Raw genomic sequence first — 22155 nt, 5'->3', positions numbered from 1 at the left:
ATTCACTTTGGACAGGATAAATAGGCACATAATGTTACATTATTTCAGGTAGAATAATTTGCTCTTGGCATTTTATCAGAGCTAGTTATCAAAAAAACCCCAAACCCTCAAACCCACCTCATTCTCCCAAAAAACCCAATCAAACAATAACAAAACAAACAAATTACTTGCAGTTATGCCTTTACACGACATATATTTCCAAGTATGATCATTCCTGGTTTTGTGACATTATCATAAGCCTAGATTTTCAAAAGACACATGCTTGAAATAGTAAGTAAATATCTCCAGGATTCAAACTGACATAATGGGAACAATGCATTTAAATAAAATAAATTCCCAACAGTGTCCACCTATGTCTTTCAGTATCTAAATATTTTTCAAGTTTGGCTCATGATCCACAAATTCATTTGTGGAGATGACTGTATGCTCCTTCTTACCCTTGCATGTGTTCTTTTTTGAAGGTGGTATGGTAGCAAGTGACTCCTGAGCATCTTCCAGCATCCCTGGCCTCTGCTGTCACTAAGGGGTTTCACAGTTTTCTTTGGCCATGGGGTGGTCTTCTACCATCATGAAACGATGCTAGGTTTTCCTACCATTTGGTCTCTGACTAATCAGCTCTAATTTAATTTCTGGTCAAGAGGAACATCTGTTTTTGTTTTAATGAAAGCCAGGTTGCTTCCCCCTTACTTTACTTTTAAAGAGTGCTTGCATCAAAAAGGAACCTTAAGGAAACAGAGAAGTGCTTACCATCTCCTTCAATCACACGGTTGCAATGGAAACAAACATCACCAAATAGCTGAAGAGGAAAGAGAAGTAATAAATTTTTAATATAATGATTTTTTTGAAGGTAACTTATCAAACTAGCAAAACAACTATGTTTCAGCTGATGGGCACAATCACTTTCCTGTTTTTTTTTCCTTTTTCCTGTTTTCTTTATTTCTCCAGTGAAATAAAGAGAATTCTGGCAAGTCTAGTTTGGTTTTCCAAGTACATTTTGCAAGTACATAATCTCATCACAAAAAGTCTAGATAATATTAAAGATGAAAACATTTATCTACCTTTGATTCTCTGTAAGTATGATTTTGTTTTGTTTCAAGATTTCTCTAATCCTGAAGATTTGAAATACAGCAGTTGGTGTCATGTACATGTGGTTACTAACCAGAAAATGTAACTTTTGGACTAACATGCATGACTAAAATAATGTATTACTGTAAGAAAATTGTATCTTTATTAAAAAAAAAAAAAAAAAAAAAAAGGAAAATTTCAGACAAAAATAATAATTCTTTTTCCAGGCTTAACATTTGTCCACAATATAACAAGAAGTGCCAAAAACTTCATGTATGTTTTTTTACTGTAGTAGTTAACCTTGGAAAAGACATCCACTCTACATACAGCTCTTGTCTGGTGCATGGACTTGGCCCATCCCAGCTGCAACACTATTACTATGAACGTCACAGCATCTACAGTCTGCAAGTGTGCCAGAACCAATCATCTGCCCTCCATCACTAATGACCAATTAAGAATCCATCTGTAATTAGCAGATGCCATACAACTCCCAGGTGTAACCCCACCTGAGGTATTTATGTAGGCAAGGGAGGTGAATGTGACATGACAAAGATGGCTTCCAAAGAAAAATATGTCCATGCATCATGGGGTGAACTCCCCATCCAAGGGCATCTGGAGAGGGGTGGTGCTGCCACATTGACTTCTACATAAATGAAAGTGGTCACTAGAGGGTGTCTTCTGACAAATTTAGTCTTGGAAGTCTTTATCAGTGCAATGACTGAGCAACAGCATATACCAACACACAGTGTCTCAGAGCAGCAGCTGCAGGGAAACCCACGCCACTCGCTGGGGCCTCCAAACGCAGTTAGTGAGTGGCAAATCTTCTTTATTTTCTTAGCAGAGATTACTTGTCATTAGCTGCTCTGATCCACAGACATGTCAAAGCCCTGTAACAGCTCTATTTAAGTACCACTAAGCTTGAAGAACAACTTCATACTGATTGTCTTGGCCAGCCTTTGTGAAATACCTGCAGTTTTCTATTTTTATGCCCCACAGATAAATAGGGTAACCTGTATGAATTAAATGCAACAGAACATATGCTAATTGCTATTACATCCAGAGGTGCCTGTAACAAAACAGAAGAATGTCTATGGTTTTCCATCTACATCTAATAAAACCTATTTGTGAGTTTACCAATTAATGCCATTTAAAAAATATGCAACCTTACCTGATTGTAGTGGGTTTCACAATATGCCAAGCCTTTTCTCTCATAATGACGATGACCCAGGAATGGTTTTTCACATTTTGCACAAACAAAATGCTACAAAGAAAATTACAATACATTTTTTTATCTTTTGGAAATAATGTTATTTTTCTGGAAAGCAAACTAACCATGTCCACTACTTGAATATGGCTGAAGTCTACTAAGCCATCTTAAAAAGCACAGTAAAAACTTGTGTTTCTACATTTAGGCCATTAAAATATTAATTATTTTAATATCTTCAACATTTCAACCCAAAAGTTACAAAACAAAATCAAGCAATGGAATCTCAATTTTTATCAATGAACAGAATTAAGAGTTGTTAAATAATTTGCATTATCATTTATACCCTTGTGAAGAAAGCATTTCCTAGAGGAGACTTTTTCAAAACAACAGAAGACATAAACAATTTATCTAATTAAAATGGAAGGTGTGGAACTAAATCTTGTATGTGGCCTTGAAATATGAACTCTCATATGAACTATTAAAGAAATATGTACCTAGGGGTATTATGATGCTTAGTTACACGGTTGGCATAGATTTGACTGCTTTTTCACATCTGCTTTGAACTCCAAAATTTTATTTTGTGAGGACCTCACTGGGCTTCCTTTGAATTACTGATTTTAGTTTCACAGTCACAGCTCTCTGTAAGGTGACAAGTAACTCCTATTTCACAGTGGAAGACCAGCTGCAATAAGGTTGAAGAGGGATTTGGAGAAGGCATTTATTTATAATCATTGCTGCAAACTCTGAGAATCCTTTCATTGAAATTGAACAGAAAAATCACAGATAAATATGCTAAGGTGTACATTTGTAAGAGAGATCATTAAGCATCTGATGTTTACCTCCACATGCCATTGTTTGCCCATAGCATTCACCACACGGCCTTCAATTGGTCTCCTACATGCCCCACAGATGGGGACACCCATTTTGTCATGGCAGGGTAAGCAGTAGAGTTCTCCTTTCAGCTCACGAGCATCAGCAGTAAGTTCCTTCCTGTCCAGAAGTTAATGAATTGAGAGCATGAATAAAGGCACTCAAAAGCATCAACTCTTGAAAGTTTCTACTCTCAAGTGAAAAGTGAAGTGAAAAAAAACAGCGTTTGCTTTAGAAATTATATTTATACTACAGTAATGCAGCAGCATCAAATATAACACAATTCAACACAGTTCAGCCTTGATCTCAGTAAGCTGAGAACAGGCTGCAAAGCAAGGTGCACTGAGTCTCTCTGGAAACAGCTACTGAGCTATTGTCATTCTGCTTAAGCAGCACAAATCTGTGTGTGAAAGCTGCACATGTTTGGTTTATATTCTGGCACTTATCACCAGTTTATTTTAGATTTGCATAACTGCAAATGAAAGTAAAAGTAGTCCTCTATATCTAGTTACATTTTCCTTGTATCAAACTTCAGAGAAAGACAACTACAGACCCACATGAGCTAGACTTGTTCATTTCCCATCGCAGAATCTTACAAACTCTACTTTTTAGTAATTTGCATGGTTATACACTGAGAACCTTAAGCTAAACCTTAAAAGTGACTGTAGTCACAAATACTCTATACTGGTTGTCACTGATGTAACACTACATACTGTTATTCAAATCAGCCTTTGCTGTGGCACTGAAATAGTTTTTTTCTCCTTTGCAGCAGAAAAAAACTAAGAATCCATGCTATGTCCTACAGTGCTCCAATGCTCATCTTTGCATAAGTGCAGGATGTAGAAATGTGCAGTTTCATGTGCTGCACTTGCGGAAGATAAAAAATGAGATGGGAGAAAGCTTCTAAAAAAGAAAGGCTTTAAAAAGAGAGAACAAAGTTTGGATGCTGTTGAACTAAAAAAAACCCCAAAAAACAAAAACATAGGCAAGATAGTAATTCAAGCAACAAAACAGAGCCACTTCTCCCCTAGCAGAATGGTGAGCTATCATTTCACGACTATAGAAATGATATCTGTGCTGATACTTGGTATTTTGTAAGGTACCGCCTTGTCCTGCTGAGTCGAATCTTTCTTTACTTCCCAGCAGGTCAGCTGTTGTTTGAACCACACAAGCCAAAAACAGTAACACACATCTGGACACAAGACATCCAAACCCCATCCCCTCTTGTCAGTTGTACAGGACAAGTTTTCACTTTAAATTGATGAAGCAAATAAGCCCAGCATTTCCCTTTGCAGAACTCAGGTTACCCGCAGTTTGCACAGTTGAAATGATCAGGGTGATAAGGATCGTTTTTGAATATGAGAGGCTGTTCATCAATAATAGCATGACACTTCTGGCAAATGTACTTTCCCAGGCCTCTGGCTTTTTCCTTGTTATGGCAAGGACGGCATAGATGTCTGAAACGGCATAAAAAAAGACAGGTAAGTATTGCTATCAGTTACTACAGTGCAAAATATAAAACAAAAAATCTCTCAGAACCTCATTTCAATCAGCTCTCTTGTTAAAACAACTTCCTTACTAAGGCAAACCAAGTTCAAAGCACCAAAATGACTGCCCAAGTTCAGGGTGATAATTTAATTTTCCATCATCACAGGGGTATCATTTCTTCACCTGAGTTAAAGCTGTATTGAAACACAGAAAACAAGGTTTCTTACAGATTCTCGTTGATGAATGTTTTACTTTCGAAATCTTAAAAATTTAGATCAGAAGCTGTATGAGCACACAGGTCCTACTTCTGTAGATAATTTTGTATATTGTATTATACATAAGAAGCCAATGGCCATATAATCCCCTTGTAAAACATTCTTTTGATCATAGCTGGCAAAAATATCCTACTCTGTGAAGGGTCCCACTGAACATTAAGAAATTGTTATTAAATATGGTGCCAAACTAGACCAAAATTGGAGAACCAAATGGGAAAAAGAAAGTAAATATTTTTATTAAAAAAAAATACAATGCTTCTGTATCTGAAAGTTTTCTCTCTTATTAGATATAACAACAACCCCAAAAGGTCACTGGGTAAAGAAAATGTTTGCCATGACACTTGGTGTTGAAGCAAGCAAAAGGTCAATATTTTAAGATCTTATGGTTTTGTGATGCCCGATTAGACCATATCACAGAAAATACTTCAGTTCCTCCATTCAAGCTGGAAAGCCTCAGGAACCAAAACCTCTTAGTTCCACTATTAGTTCATTTAATTTATGATGAGTTAACAGAAGGAAGGGTGGAGATTTACCTGCCAGCATTCTTGACAAATCCAATATCAGCCAATACTGCTTGGCAGATATCACAGCAGAAGCACTCTGGATGCCAGCTATTGTTCATGGCTTTAATAACACGACCAATAATGAACTCACCTGTAAGAAATACAACACCAGGAGGTAAAACACCATACTAGACAAACTTAAAAGTAACTCACAAATTAATCACTACAATGACTACAATCATAATTTCTTTCCTTACCCCAAAATCTGGTAGGACACATTGCTTTCAATATTACAGTTCTGATTCCAAACCCTGGAAATTTGGGGTTGTTTGTTGGTTTTGGTTAGGGGTTAAAAGAAAATGTTTTCATTATAGAGGACCTTCTGCTATTTACCTACAAGTCCTTCTACATGCACACTCTACCTTCTCCCTGAAATAATCCTGTTTTGGTCCCTTCACTGGTTTTACTTACCTGTTCCCAAGCTGTTAAGAAATGTATGGAGCATTTAATATAATAAGGGGCTTTCTTGCATCCTAATAATTTTTCTCCTTCTTTTCTTTAAGAGTATGACAATTTTAACTTGCCATGTACACAGCAGAGGTTTCTACTCCACTAGGAGCAAGCCTTGAAGGTATTCTATACTCAAGGCACAACAGAACTGAGCTTGGGTGGCTGTGGACATCCTGCAGAAAAACTCCCATGGAGTCCAAATGCAAAGGTGCAGTGAAGCTGCACAACAGTCAATCCAACACACACAACTTCTGACCTACCATAAGGAGTCCTGCCCCATAAGGGGGAGAACTGCCCTTCCCAGTGTGAGAACTAGTGTTTTGCATGCAGTGTGACTGTACTGCACAGGCAGGGGAGTGACATCCATCACATGTGACCTAATTGTTCTCTGTGCTGATGGACAGTGTAGTCAGGGGTTCTGAGCAGTGCAAAATGGGTTGGGAGCTCAGCTTCCCAGTGCTCAGTTCTGGCTTTGGGGAACAACTCCAAGAGTTGCTAAAGGAGAGTGATCAGGCAGGTAACGGTGTGGATGATAACATCCAGCGTGCTACTCTGTAACATTCCCACAAAGTCATGGATTTGCAAGAACAAATCCAATGGACTCCAGAAATGTCAGGAATGCTCAAGGCCTCATCACTGACAACAGCCCCATTGACTTTGGTTGTGTTTATTAAGTACAAGCAGTGGAAAAGCCCAGCTCTGGTCAGGACCTTGATGAGGTTTTAAGGGAGCTGGCAATACCAGGAGAGAGGATTGGAGAAGGTAGAGCTGTGTCAACTGTGCAGGAGAAATCCTGGAGATAGGCAGCATAGCTCCTCACAAATTGCCACCAACTAATTTCTTCCTCTTCCTCTGCTTGTCCACATCTGCAGCCTTAAATTCATAGTTCCATAGCATCTGCTTCCCTCTCCCTTGATGTTCAACACCTCCCTCCACAAAAGGAAAGGCCTCACTGAGATAAATTAAAATTTAGCACCTTGCCAAAGAAACACAAGGGCTTCCACAGCAGATTAGGGAATAGTCAAATAATAACTTCCCAGCTCTGGCCCAGCAAAATGTGTCACACACAGGGGAAAAAGAAAACATGCAAGTGATTACAGTGCAGCAGACACACAAGCATCTACATCAACAGTGGCAAATAGAAAGCAGCCCTCAGTATGGACATTAGACACTGAAGCCTGAAGGGTATTTGTTTCAAAAAAATCAGCGGGGGCCCAGCTGACCATCACTTGATTATAACATTAGATGATGAATATTATCTCAGGTTCTGTGAAGTAGGACAGCACAGGTTGGTTACAAGAGTCAAAGCAGATGACAAATTCTTATTGCATGGTTTCAGCTACATGAGAAGGGACAAATGGCAGCACATAGAGATGTACAGATATAAATAATCATGAGTATTTTATATATTTGTATATACAATCAGGTGGTTATGAATGGTCTGTTCATTGGATCATTGGCTCAACAGCTAAATTATTTACTAAAAGAATTTTAGTAAAAAATTTATTTATTTAAAAATTTTATTTTTAAATCCTACTGGTTTATGACCTTTAGAAAAAGCAACTCCCCAGTTTCTCTGAAGTCTAGCTCATTCCTGAAGTACAGATGCTCAGCTGAACATAAGCAGGAAACAGATACAAGGGCAGCACATCTTCCCCCAGTGACACTCCCATTTGTGATCAGTGTGAAGTATTTCACCTTAAAACTTACCACATTGATGGCAGCAAGGGGCGAAAAGCATTTGAAAATCATGTTCACAGTACTTCCTCCCTTCAAACTGCAAATAGAAAGAGGGATGAGGAACTTGCACTTAACATAAATGCGGTAACAGCCTATTGTGTTTCCAGATACAATTAGGTAGTAAAACAAGAGGGGCTGAGAAAAAACAACCAGACCATGAGCTACATGTGCTAGGCATTACATTCACCTACCTTAATTCACCTACTAGTTAGCATGTAGTGTTAATAGCAATCCATTTCTCCAGTATTGCTGAGAGTGTAAGGCATTTTCTGTCACCCATTTACATCACAAGAGACATCTGAATTTTGACAGACTACTGAAACTGAAGCAACCAAACACATTCTGAGCAGGAAATTAGCTAACTAACAGCCTTGGCCAGCAGGAGGGGAGAAGCATTTTCCCCAAACCTATTTGATGTCTTCCTCATTCTACATTTCCTGTCAGAATGACCCAGCATACCAGAGGGTGGAGGGTGGGGTAGGAAGAACACGCAGGGGCAGAAATCTTTGCAATTTATGGAGCAGTTCAGCCAAAACACTAAGGGAAATAAGCCTTTTCCTTCATGATGCTTATTTCATAGAATCATATAATTATTTAGGTTGGGAAAGACCCTTAAGATAATAAAGTCCAAATGTTAAAGAGCAAAGTTCACTACATCGATCAAGTTAAATTGATTTTAATGGATTTGAATTTTATCAAAGCTTGTGTAAGTTCAGCTACAGTTCAAGCTCCCATTGAAAAAAAAAAAAACCCATATGGAATAAAAAGATTCTAGCACTGCATTAGTAGCTTAACCAAAGAATATGTAAAAACATGTAGGCAAATATGTGCTGAAATGAAGGGAAATGTTTAGATACCTTCAGGCACCATTGTTATGAGATACAAATGCCAATGAGCATGTCAAAATCAGGTGGACAATATCAGGTATGCTATAAAGCGTTTGGATTTGAATGTCTCAGTTTAAACAGTGGAACAAGGAACACAGCAGGAAACCTTGCTCCTTTCTTTTCACTGGGCCTAAGACAAAACCAAGTGAGTAGCACAAAATACTACCTAGAAAGTAAGGTTTTGTGCATGGACAGAAAATACAGAAATGTGGTTCAAGATCACCTGTTGTATAATATGAAATTATACATAAGCAAGCATCTAGTACAATATAAATATAATAAATACTTTTGCAACTAGCAGGATGGGGATCTAATAAAATATTTCACTAGATATTTATGGTTAGAAAATTTCTGTGCCAAACCTGAATTGCACCTATTAGGAACAGAAAGATATTAACTCAGTACAGACCTTTTCAGAAGTCTCTGTCAGAAATTTATGAAGTGCAATTCCACTGTAATATTCTAAAACAAATTACTTTTTAATTTGGGCTTTAAAAAAAATAATAATTGAGAGGTACAGGGCTATTACTTTCTCAAGGAGTAATGGAAATTACTCATTTATTGTGAATTGTGCTTGCTTCCTGCATGATAAAGTCCTTTCCAAACTGAAAAAAATTGTAAGCTTCCTGTTCTGTTTAAACAGGTGGTCCAATGGGGGATGCTTAGGTTTGCTTGGATTTCAAAGCCACCACATGTTGATCTGAACAGACCAAACAGGTTTTATTCCCTTCTTTGTTTGCATCAGGCAGGTTGGTTTCCATTCAGTCTTGTTTCTATTTTCAACCTCTGCTCCTTTGTGCTGCCCTTTGTGGATGACCCAGCAGTTGTTATCACAGAATGCCTTGAGCTTCTCTAACAAATCTTACAGTACATAGTTTAGAAGCAAGTGTTTCACTGTTGTATACTGAAGGTCCATGAGGTGAATGGCCCTGCATAAAACATCTCACTGTGAAACAACCTTCAGCTTACCTGCATGTTTTTAGCTAACTTAAGTGGGAAGTCATGCACAAAAACTAAGACTTTAGAGATTGCTTCTCTAAGGCAGCTTTTGGTAAAAATCATTTTAAGAAAACACTTGAGAATAGAAACAAACATGAACATCTGTTCTGCCATTAGTATAGGACTGTCCATTGCTACCTGTAGAGAAACTCTACAATAGCAGCTCTAGGTAATACACATCTTCCAGGTGGTGGAGTAGAAGCAGACCAGAACTGCTGCCACTTTGCACCTAACAGCAAAGAACAGAGAACTCTACTGGAATCTGCTTGTGCTAATTTTTGTTTAGATTGAGTGCAGAAAAAAACTTGCTAAAATGATGTAACTGAGCAGACTGGAACACAAATCAAATATACCATACCCACAGTTTCTGTGTAACATTAGGCATGCAGGTCTCAAGAATCCAAACTATCATTTCTAACACAGGCTCAAGAGGACATCCACAAAACCCCTGCTATGCTGTGCAGACTCTAGGCAGAGGCTGGACACCACTTGTGCCTGTGAGTGACTTGGCTCCAGTGCCACAGCACAGCAAGCTGTGCTGATGGGGGTGCTTGCAAGGCAGCCCAGAGATCAGTCCTGCAGCACAGAGACCTGACCAGTTCCACCCCCACCCATGGAACACAGTGTGAAGGCTTATCATGGCAGAGTTTGACAGCAAGTGTGATAAGCAGCTTAATGACTAACTGGGGGAACCCTGCAAGGCTTGCAATAGGCAGGGGAACAATATTTGCCTTCCTAATTGCTAAGAGCTGGAAATCATTTCCAAGAAATACAAGCTTAGCTAAACCAGGCACAGAGTAAACACAAGCTCATGCTGGGCAACCAACAATGCCTGTGTTTACCCACGGGAACCTGCTCAGAAAAACACATTACCTGGCCACACCTCCAAACACATCCATCTTCTCAAAGACTGCATTAAGCCAGTCTGAGGAAGATGTGCTTTCTGCCCATCTTCACCAGTCACAGTTTTTCTTGACAGTGATACAGATTACCTCAAGTCCTGTGAGCGCTGTCAGCCACTCCTGAGCACTCACCAACCTAAGCCCACCTTCTACCTGCTCAAGGCTTTCCTTCCTCTCACAGAATTACAGAATGGGTCAGGTTGGAGGTGGGGTCATCTGGTCCAACCTCTCTCTTTAAGCAAGGTCATCCTAGAATACACTGCACAGAATTGCACCCAGATGATTCTTAAGTATCTTCAGTGACGGAGACTTCACAACCTCTCTGGGCAACCTGTACCAGGGCACAGTAAAGATCTTCCCCATGATCAGGTGGAACTTCCTGTGCATCACATTCTGCCTGTTGCGTCTTGTCCCATTGCTTGGCACCACCAAGCAGAGCCTGGCTCCATCCTCTGACATCCTCCCTTCAGATAATTATACACATTGATGAGGTTCCCTCTCAGTCCTCTCTTCTTGAGTCTGAACAGGCCCAGCATCCTCAGCCTATCCAATGTTATTTTAGCTCTTGAACAATTGTGGCAAGAAGTATCTATCTTTAATGAAACTTTCCACTTTCCATGTAACATTTCTCCAGCTACCCAGCCTGAAAAAAAAACCCTAGCAACATTAGCCGAAACATGTTTAGCACACAGTGTTATTTTAATTACTGGCACTCACTTCTGACTTATTGTCTTTGAGAGCAGCATGTTTCAATAAGAGAGCGCTCAAAGACCAATCATCATGAATATGAATGTTAACAAGGAAGCAGTAGGAAGCAAAACGCCTGCATCCAGTATATCTAAGCACCACTGGGATACTTGCCTCTGCCAAGGAGATTCAGGTATGGCCACCCATGAGCAACACAGAGAGATTGTAACATTCCTGAACTATGTCCAAAAGTAGGACATTCTTTCCGCTGTACTCTCCTCTAGAAGATACAGGCTGCCTAGGGCATGATTTCCCAAACTTTTATCTTTAAGGACCATTCAACTTTCTGAAAGAGGTCCCTGGAATGACTCGTTATTTTTTGAGTCAGAAAAAGAATGAATAAAGTATTTATTATAAGAGAAAATACATTTTATTGGTTTAAGACAATTTTATGAACATAATTACAAATATTTTAGTTTTGAAACGTTCATATCACTTTATATTTGCCTCAGGTCTTAACATGTCAGGATGGACTCTTTCCTGAGTCAGCTCAGAATGTATTAACAATTGTAATACAACTTGTTAAGTATCTGGGGTGTGGGGCGGTATTCTTTTGTTTCTATTTAATTAATTCTGCCTTGCAGCTCACCTTTTGATGTCTTATGGAACACTAGGGCTAATTTACTACAATTTGTGTAACACTATCTCTAGAACCTTTTGATCCTCAAACAAGGTGAGAAAAACTAAATCCCCAGGAATCCCCTTAGCCAGTCTCTTTTGCAATCCACACTCCTCCCTCAGCCTCTCCCCATCACCACATAACACGGCTCTATAAAATTAGAAATGCTTCTATGGAAGATAGACTATTCTGCTCTTGCCAAAGGATGACACCTGTATGTGAGAGCACATAATTGTTCCTTTTACACTATGCTCATTTTCCTTTTCAGATCATCATATGACACAAATCCTGTAACTGCTACTCTAAGATGGATTGTAAACTACTTGAACAGGGCCTTATCTCTCTGACAGTAATTCCCTGTCTCACACCATCTATTGTTCCCTATACTAATCACTTTGTATTTTATGAATCAGTCTAGAGCTTTCATTACCACTTTGTGCTGAGCCACATTCTGAATTCCCATGAGAGGGAAACGTAAAAGAAAATTAAACCTATTCCAAAATACCCTCCTAAGCTGAGGCAAATCAACCTGGAGCTGAGAAATATTAATGTGATCAGGCCTTAACCCCTGAAAATGTGTTAAGAACTGATAATTTTGAATGCTCTAAACTGTCAAACTTAAGAGTTGATCTTACACTGGCCCTGTCTGGTTTGGATCACAGCATGCTCACATACAGATCATCTCTTTACCAATGCCAAACTGGACTCACTCAACTCAGTGATAAACCTCCTATGGACCACAGGATGCTGGGATTTCTCTCTATATGACTTTCTCCTCTAAGAAGTATGTTTCCTATGTATTTCTGGTATGATACATCAGATACACAAGTTTCAGGGAAAAAAATTGCACTGAAAAAAAAATCTCCAGGAATTTTTCTCTCAGCACTGATAACACCGAGGTCCACATTTAAAGAACATTATATACATTGATGTCTTCCAAATTAGCACAGAAATGCTCCTGGCTTTTTTTCTCCTTTTACTGGGCATACTCTTTCAGAGCCCAGATCATCCCATGGGACTTTCTAAGCTATCTACCTGCCTGTAGCTACTTCTGCTATGGGAATGAAGGCTGAAGAGTATGGGGTATGAGGACAGGAGGGCTCCTCTGCCCCGCTTACCTCATAGAAGAGCCCTTCAGGGAACTGCTGGAAGCACTGGGCGCACACGAAGCACTGCTCGTGGTACAGCTCACCGTTGCTGTTGACAATTTTTTCGGCAGGGGCAAAGCCCCCCCTGCAGCGCTCGCAGATGGCGTTTGCAAGCGCGTTTGCCATGTTGCTGTCATTCAAAAGAAAAAAAAAAAAGAAAAAGAAAGAAAATTAGCCTAAATAGACAACAACACTGGTTGTGAGTCTTCCCCCACCACCAGGCCAAACATAATGCATCAACCTAATGCTAAGCTGCTCAACACAAGTTTTTCAATGAACTTCATGGCTTGTGGCATCTCCTCAGAAATAACGCTACCGCTTGGCCCTGCTCGCTAACTCTTTAGAAACAAAATCCCTGTGATACGCTCTAATTTATTGAAAACCCCAAACAGAAACATTGTCACTACAGACACATTTACAGACTTTTTATGATGAAAAAAGACAGGCAATTCAAAGTACTATAAAAATTATGATGTACATTAAAATTACTGAAAACAAGGGCAAATATTAATGATTAAGGACTGGCATCACACAAGAAAACATAAACGATTTATTGTAAACCAATTCTAATATATACATATATAAATATATAAATTCTAAAATGTACATATATAACAGCATTAGTTCAGAGCTCTAATAAACAATATGAAAGAGTGTGCAGGATTTGGTCTGGCTGATATTAATGAAAAACAGAGTAGTTAAATAATTATCCTTTATATGAGCTCTGCATAGCTTGAAGTAATTTCATAAATACAGTTTGAAGTCATGGGATTTTTGATTGGTTTGTTAAGGTTTATCTCAGGGAGTTCAGCTCATCATGTGCCAGCCCACTCCAGAGCCAAGGGGGAGGGTAGGAATGCTCTGGCTGCCCCACAGCAACCCACACATAGGCCAACACAAGCTGGCAAACCCATGCCGGGGATGCAAAGAAATAGGATGCAAAGAAATATTGAAACAGCAACCTTGATTGCCTCTCAAAGTCACCGGACCAAAAAAATGGCAGTGTGGTAGCTGCCCACATCTGCAGAAGACAGTACAGCTGTGTTTCAGTTAATTAAAGCCAGAAAAAGGCTCTTTTGATTTTTCCTTTGGAAACTTTTTGTCACTCATATCTAGACTCTCAAAGCTCTGCCTTTCAGGATCATCCCACTACCCTAATATCATGGTATTAGCATGGTGGTAGCAGAGAGCAAATATAGGGCAATGGTCTAGTTTCATTACAATGTGAGGGCAGCTGACAAAACCACTGACTCAGAATTTTTCTGGAAGGTTATTAGACAAGTGACATTATTTGAAACACATGTGCATGCACGCACACATTTTGATAGCTGTATCATGCTGTGCCTGTAAGTGCAAAGTCCACAGTCCTCTGCAAGATGCCAAGCCTTCCTTCTTATCCCTTCAAGGGGATAAGATCTCTGGGCTCCCACCATGTTCAATAGGAATTCAATTCATTCCTTGCACACCATCCAAGGGAGCAAGCAAACACCTAGCACGTGGTTCAAAATGGAATGTGTTTTATCTATTTCTTACACTGTCTCACAGAAGAGCCCACACAAGGTCACATCTGACATGTTATTATTAGCTGGCACTTTTTTTTCTCTCTCTCTTGATCTTTGTAGACAAGGAAAACGGCAACTGCAATCCAAATATCCACTGCCCTGACAGTGAAATGAGTGGGCAAATTTCACATGAAGATCAGATGCAGGATGGTCTAACCCATACATAACAGACAGACCTATGGACAAACTGCAGTGACTATACACAAAAACTGTGATCAACTATAAAGCTCACCAGTGGTCTTCATGGACTGTGTATGCTTTCTGTGGGGCAAAACCTCAGTCAATTTCCCCATCCTCCTTATCAATCCAAATGAAGAATAATCATAAGAGAGACTGGGATCTTTCATCATAACTTCAACAGTGCTTGAGCATTAAGGATGCTAAGCACTGCTGTATGTAAAGTATAATCCAAGCAAAAACATGAAACAATGTTCAAAAAAAAGAAAACCATTTCCCTCATCAGGAGAAAGTGGTTCAATTTGAAACACATCCTATATGTAAAACTAGTGAAGTATGTAATACTTCTGCATTAATGAAGCGGTTTATCCATTTGTCCAGAATAAGTGGCAAACAATCTGAAGGCAGAGAGACTACTTTAAAAAATCCAACACCATTTTTACTGCTGATAAAAGTTTCTGATGCGATTAATGATGAAATTTAAAGTAACAATTCAAATTTTAGTTGACAGTTACAACTGGCAATGTTTCAAACAGAACAGTGGCAAAGGTTGGATGAGAGAACAGCTTGCACAGCCTGAGCCCCAGATAATAAAATACATTATGTACAATAAACCAGTAATGTCACTGCAGTTACACCCCAAAGCTGAACAGAATGAACTTACAATCTTGCATAAAAGTCACAAAACTCTTTGTAGAGTTTTATTTCACTGTGCCTACGCTGCAATTTTGACACCGGTTTCTCGCCTTCATTTCCCGCGGAGTTGTGAGCATTGGGAGCGACCTTGTATGCAACCTCTTCATCCTCCGGGATGGGGAAGGGCTGAGTTCTGCGCTGGAAATCCATCTTGCTCTGACTGCTTTCCCAGGTGTATATATTCTATCCTTACACAGCAAACAAGCTGTAGGCAAAGTCTGCAAAACAATATGCTGGACTTCCCCTTGTTCCCAGCGAAGTGATTTACTTTCACAGCTCGTGTCATGTAGCTGGAGCTACTCAGCACCCTGCTAGAGCTTCAAGTTAAAAGTTCAGCGGCAGGGCTGTGAGCCTGTCATGCTGAGATTTACTGAGGCTGGCTGTGCACAGACGAGAACACTCCCCTGCCAGGCCCTCACGTAAACTCGGATGCTGAAAAAGGTCTTTGCTGCTGGCAGCTAACAGAAGCTGCCCAGGAGAGCTGTGGTGTGAGTAACCTATGTGAGCAAATAAATTCACCACCAAATTTGGCTGCAGCTTCTTTCTGCTGAGGGGGCATGGAGGCAGAGTTCAACAATATTTTACCATGGGAAAACCAACAGTGGAAAGGAGGAACAGAAGACTCCTGTCTCCAGGTAAATATTGCTTTAATGCCATAGTGTGTTAATTACATTGTAAAAATGGCCTTTAATGCTCCACTTGTGTCTTCTAAGTCATACATGTTGAATTTATCTATATGTGTCCTTCCTCCTGTCAGTTCCTTCAGACAAGGAATCTGTCTGATTCCTAAACTATCAGACAGATAGTTTAATTTCTGTTGTGTTTCTTAGGCCATTAACAAAACTGACATAATGGACACTATATGGAGGAAAACCAAACCTTTATTTCCAGTGATGGGCTGCATTTAGAACAACTATCCAGTGTAAGAACACTAACTGAAGTAAGATTTCCAGCTAGTAATTCAGACTCCTTCAAGCTCTCCCTCTTTGAAGCACAGTGCTTGTTGCAGATCTGGGTTAGTCAGGTTCCAGCACTTTCTAACTGCAGAAGAGGAAGGCTTTTGGGAAGCCCTCCAGAATAACTAACTTTTGTGTTGAACTGTCTCAGCCTTGTTAGCAATCAGTTGAACTGCAGAACTGCATGCACTTTGTGCTCGTGACACACAGCACACTGGTAGATGAAAAATCTGCTAGTCAGTGAGGGGGCATGAGGAAGCAGAGGATAAAAAGAAGGAGATGAATAACAGGAACAAACAGAGAAATTAGAACTAAGATCAGAGAATAACAGAATCATTTAGATTGGAAAAGACCTCAAGACCACTGAGTACAACCATTAATCTAATTTTGCCACATTCACCACTAAATCATGTCCCCAAGTGCCACATCTACAAATATTTTAAATACCTTCAGGAATGGTGATGCTAACACTTCCTTGGGCAGTCTGTTCCAGTGTTTGACAACATTTCCGTGAAGAAATTTGTCCTGATCTCCAATCTAAACCTCCCCTGGCACAACTTGAGGCCATTTCCTGTTGTACTATCACAGGATATGACAGAATGTCCAGTCAAGTCTAAAATTTCTTAATATACCTGCGCCTTCCCTAGAAATTATCACAGAGGGTCTGGTTGGTGATGGTTCTTGGCCATATCTCTCAGCACCAGCTAGGACAGCTTGTTCAGCAAGCACACAGCAGCCACTCTCCATGCAGGCCTGAACTTGCCAGCAGCCACCTTCCTGCAGCTCAGCCAACACAGTCCTACGCTGCTGCTTCTGCTGACAAATTTGTGGAATGGGTTTGGTCAGTGTCTTTCCTTCACTTCCCCTCAACAAGGAGCAACCCCCAGGCAAGCTATTTCCCTGTGTAGGTGGGATCCAGGCAGCATGACCCTGCTCATCTGCCTGTCTGTAGGTGTGATTATTCACCCTATGCCAGAGCTACCAGGAATCAAGCTCTAACAGGCTAAGGAGGCTGTACCCTCACCACTGACACAGCCTGGCTGCAGCTCAAGCCCTATTTTTATCTGTCAAGGGGCAAGCAGATGAAGAAATGTTCAGGTTGTAGCCTGAGGCCACAAAGATCTTGCACAGCACCACTGCAGTCCTGGAATAAAAGGTTTCTGCATTCTCTGAAACATGAGTGATGAAAATGTGCAGCGTCTGCCAACAGACATGCACGTATAGTGATGCCAGTTCTTCTTCTTCCTCTTGCTTCCCAGCACTTTTTGCACAGGTCAGTGCTGAGCTTTTGTGGGTATAAAAAACTTCAGTGAGACTGACTGCAGTGGACTAAAAATGCTGATTTATCCAGGATTAGTAAAGGTGCACAAAGCCACTAAGATATTAACAGTAAGTCAGCCTATCTCTTCCTCTTATCACTATTTTCTCAACAATTTCCCAACTCTTTTCCTATATTTTGTCCCAGATCACAGACAATTCTCCTGGGAAGATGCTGCTGCAAATCAAAAGTGAGAGACTTTCTGTAGAGAGTAGAGACTTTCTGTAGAGACTTTCTCCTGGTGGACTACTACAATTTTGCAGTAACCTGAAATCCAACAGGTAACCAATATGGTTTGAAGCCACTTCTGCTGCCTCATATCCTCTTTGATCAACAAGAAAACATTTGATTGCTTCTTCAGCTTGCTACTGTGCAGTCTTCTGCATGGCTGTAGCAAAGTAGTATAGCAAGTTAGTGCAGTAACATGTCCATCCAAAAAGCCTGGTTTTATCTTCCTAGTTTTTGTCAGGAAGAAGTCCTTCAAAGTAATGGGATTCCATATGTGCAATAAGTAGAAGCTGCCTGGTTCTCCAGTCATATTACCATTGCTGCTGGAGGAATGACTCCCAATTTTTTCCATTAAACAAGAAGGAGGTTGACACATGTTTAAAAAGGTCCTTTGTGCTACTAAAGCAAAACACAGCTTCTACTGTGGAGGTCTGGTAATCTACAAATCCAGAGCAGCTGGCCATCCTTCTCTTTTCTGACATTTTGTAGGAGGCATGCTGCCAAGATCTGAAATACATTGTTAAAAATACACTGTATTTTCATTAGGGAATTCTAGGTTACTCTGAGGTGAAGCTGCCCATGGGGAGTGAGAAGTATGTAAGGGGTTGTTTGGCAGCAGCAGCAGCTTCCCAAGGGCATTCCTTGGGAAATGGGACAAAACATAGCAAGCAGCCTGTTGTTATGCAGTGTTAGGGAGAAAAGAAGTGTTTAACTAGAAAAGGTAGGTATGAAAGAAAAAGACAGTTTCCTCTGGGCACACTGAGGATCCTATTAGAAGCCAAAACTGGCGGTAGGGAAGGTGCTGAAGGAAATGGTAGAAGAGGGAGGGAGAAGCGTTCCACTGCGGTTACCAGAAGGGCTTTGGTAAACAATAGCAAAAACAGGCGCACTGCCTAATCCCTGCTGAAGGATGACTGCCGCCGCACTCCACGCTGCTTTCTCTGCCCAGCTTTCCAACCTGGCTGTCCATGCCACCAGGGGCAGACAGGGACTCTTACAGAGACGGCTCGGTGGCCAGCCAAGCCCGCTGAGCATTTCACTCCGTGCCACAAATAGCCGTGTGCGGAGCAGTCACGGCTCCAAACAAGGTGCTTGGCAAAGGCAGCTGCCGCTTGGCAACCTCTTTGTGCCACCGTGACATATCGCTGCCGGGAGGCCGAACAGCCCATGGGGACAGGCGGGGGATGAGTAAGAGCAGCGCATCCCACCACTTCCTCCATAGGTACGAGAGGTTTCATTTCAGTAATGCATTAACAGATGCTATGCGGTGACTTTCACACGCAAAAAACAGAACAACCTACAACAGAAGTTTGGCTGCAAAAGACGCGTGGGCTTGCAGTGCCCTGCTCTGATTTCTGCACCAACATTTTAAAGCACTAGTTGACCTTTTGTGGGGGTTTTCTATTGAAATTAAAAACACTCTTGGGTTCTGTTGTGGCAATTGTTTATCTCTTAAGCAATAAAATACTTTCCGTGTTAAGCTGGTCTCCTAAGGCATTTTGAAAAAAGGTATGAATCTTTTATATCATTCAAATGCACATTTTACAGGTAGGATTTTCACATGTGCTCAGCAATGCTCTAATTACTTTTTCTACTAAAAAATATGGAAAACCATCTTGAAACCTCTGCAGTAAAAAAAATCGGGTGAATTCTGAGTGTTCCTGAAAGTTTCATTCTTTAGTCTTCACCTCAAAATGCATAATTAAGCTTATGTGGTAGGAGTTCAAACAGGGCTAACAAAAAGGCAATTCTAGTTGTTTCATATCCTCCAGTATAAATTTATTCTAGTATAAACATGTCCAAAAAATGCTTTGGTCTCCATAAACAGAGAAGGTTCACATTCCATCTCTCTATAAGGAAGTAAATATAAATGGAATAGACAGGTAAGCAGCAGCTTCCCACCTAATGTTTATCAGTCATTCAGGCACAGTGAAATATCAGCCTCTGACAGCATTTGTAGAAAGGGAGAGGAATATGCAACTACAGCATTTTCTTGTTACAAGTAATATTTCAGCAAAGTATTGCATTTTCTTCCTGCTGGTTAAGTCTATTACCAAACGAAGCCATGCTCTGTGAAAACCAAGCAATGACTTCTGTGTACAGATATTTGATACTCTTTAAAACATTCAGCTCTTCCTCCCCCACTACTGTTTCTTTCAATCCTGTGCAGACAGGAAAGACAAAACAAACAGTATCATATATGAGAAGCTCACAAAATCCAATAATTTTGTGTTGTATGAGACACAGCACATTATTGGTTATTCTTGGAATTTGCACCATGCATAGTCAACTGCATGTCTATTTCATTATGGTATCCAAATTCTGTATCCAAATTCCTCCAACTCCATAAATTTTAAGGATACATTTGCACTGATGCATTTCTTATAACACTTACATTCTCATTTCCAATTTAAGAATAATAAAAAAGGTTAGCCACTCAATACTAGGGGCTACACATCAAATGTCCCTGAGACACTAGCTGTGAAAAGAACCATTTTTACAGCCTGAAAAGAGAAGCTCAAGTCCACCAAGCTCCAAAAAAGTGACAGGACAAGAAGAAACAACATCAAGTTTCATCAAGGGAGGTTTAGATTGGACATTAAATTTCTTTTTTTATTTTTTTTTCATGCAAAGGGATGTCAAGCATTTGGAACAGGCTGCCCAGAGAAGTGGAGCAGAGTCAACATCCCTGAAACTATTAAAAAGACATGCAGATGTGGCACTTGGGGACATAGTTTAGAGGTGGACTTGGTAGTGATGGGTTATTGGTTGGACTTGATAACCTTAAGAGGTTGTTACAGCCTAAATGATTCTATGATTGCAAAATGATGCAGTAACATATTTCTCTTTAGGGTAATGGTTTCCTAGCACCAATATTCAGTTCATGTCATCTGTCACTGACATCCACCAAATCCTCAGTGTAATGGCAAATGCCAGCCTTTGATTCTGCCTGAGTCATATGCCTGCACTATGTGGAACCAATGTTTTGACAAGCTGAACACCATGACCTGAGCAGTTCATCCAGGAGCTATAATTAATACTGTGACTCAATGTAACACCCCAGCAACCAGGAGAGACTTCCAGTACATGCATGCAGCTCCTTGTAGGGCAGAGAGAACTACAAAACCAGGCTTCCCAGCCCACAGCAACATCCTTATTATAGTCACATCTCTACTGGAGACACCGTGCTGAGGACTGATCTTCAGCTTTAGTAACCTGCACATCACACATATCTTTTATTATTACTTTATTACTATTAATCTACACTTTCAGCAACATAATCTCTTCTCACCTTTATTAGTTTGAGCTTCTATATGATGAAGTGCAAAGTTTTTCAATGCCTGAGTTAATTAATTTTGAGCAGAAGTATAATGTGTTATAGAAAACATCTCAGCTGTTCCTCTTCTCTCACACACATATAAAATTGTAATTATTAGTCACTCCAGGTTTCAGTTTCACATTTTTCTCTTCCTACATTCACTACAGCATCACCAGGCTTTAAAACCTGCAGAGGATGGCAGACAGCTAAGCCATCTGCAGTTAATACCACAGCATGAAATAATAATAGCCCTAATATTCAACTGCCAAGAGAACAACCAGAAGCAGTTTATGTTCCTAACACTCAAGAAAGTGTTATTTGTTGACACATTACTCAAACACAAAATATCATTTTGACTTTATTACGACAGTCTTAACATTTAGGGTAATGCAAACTAAAGGTCTTAATCTTGTACTTTACATTTATTAGCTATTCAATGCTAGTAGCACAGCTGTCTAGTAAACATGAATGAATTTCAGTAGCAGTTTGTGCAAAGGAAGACTTCCATGCATTTTTCTAGCAGAAGGTTTGGCAAGGTTTTTTTAAACCTTTCTGCCAGGTTTTTTAAAAGTAATGGTTTCTGTCCCAACACCTGACTAATACAGTTACAGTATCTACTCTATCACTTATGAGGGAAGAAGATACAGAAGGGTATCACAAGAATATACTATTGGGATCATCCAAAAAGAACAGCAGGGTTTTTTGCTTGACAGAAGAGAAGTAAAGGAAAGAGGGAAGATGACAGGGGTTTGAGCTTTCAAACAGAGGGGCTTGAGCCCTGCCAAGCCTCCTCCTGCTTTACTACATTCCCTGGTGTAATCTGAGGAGTAGCTTTAGAAAGAATTTGACTTTAAAACTGTGAAATTACTTGTACATTTCAGGCAAAATTCATAACCTGCAACTTGACAGCTCATGGAGTGTTCCTATTCTGAAGCTGCA

General features: G+C 40.1%; 1 protein-coding gene across 10 annotated transcripts in view; it reads right to left on the bottom strand.

Annotated features, from left to right (window-relative positions):
• The window catches only part of LIMS1 (LIM zinc finger domain containing 1), a 68245-nt gene that overhangs the window by 3774 nt on the left and 42316 nt on the right, over positions 1 to 22155 (bottom strand). For 8 of the 10 annotated variants that reach the window (XM_050981162.1, XM_050981193.1, XM_018908939.3 and 5 more), the window contains 7 exons: positions 12931 to 13090; positions 7629 to 7695; positions 5439 to 5559; positions 4450 to 4599; positions 3112 to 3262; positions 2234 to 2326; positions 748 to 796 (listed from right to left, as the gene is read on the bottom strand). In XM_050981162.1, the coding sequence (XP_050837119.1) occupies positions 748 to 796; positions 2234 to 2326; positions 3112 to 3262; positions 4450 to 4599; positions 5439 to 5559; positions 7629 to 7695; positions 12931 to 13090 (791 nt within the window). Of the gene's footprint in view, positions 1 to 747; positions 797 to 2233; positions 2327 to 3111; positions 3263 to 4449; positions 4600 to 5438; positions 5560 to 7628; positions 7696 to 12930; positions 13091 to 15363; positions 15688 to 22155 lie in introns of those variants that run through there. The other 2 variants (XM_009085442.4, XM_050981002.1) reach the window with 1 other exon arrangement.

The sequence above is a fragment of the Serinus canaria genome, chromosome 1 (assembly GCF_022539315.1).
Source record: "Serinus canaria isolate serCan28SL12 chromosome 1, serCan2020, whole genome shotgun sequence".
In the NCBI taxonomy this organism is placed as follows: domain Eukaryota; kingdom Metazoa; phylum Chordata; class Aves; order Passeriformes; family Fringillidae; genus Serinus; species Serinus canaria.
This window is presented reverse-complemented; position numbering and strand designations above follow the sequence as displayed.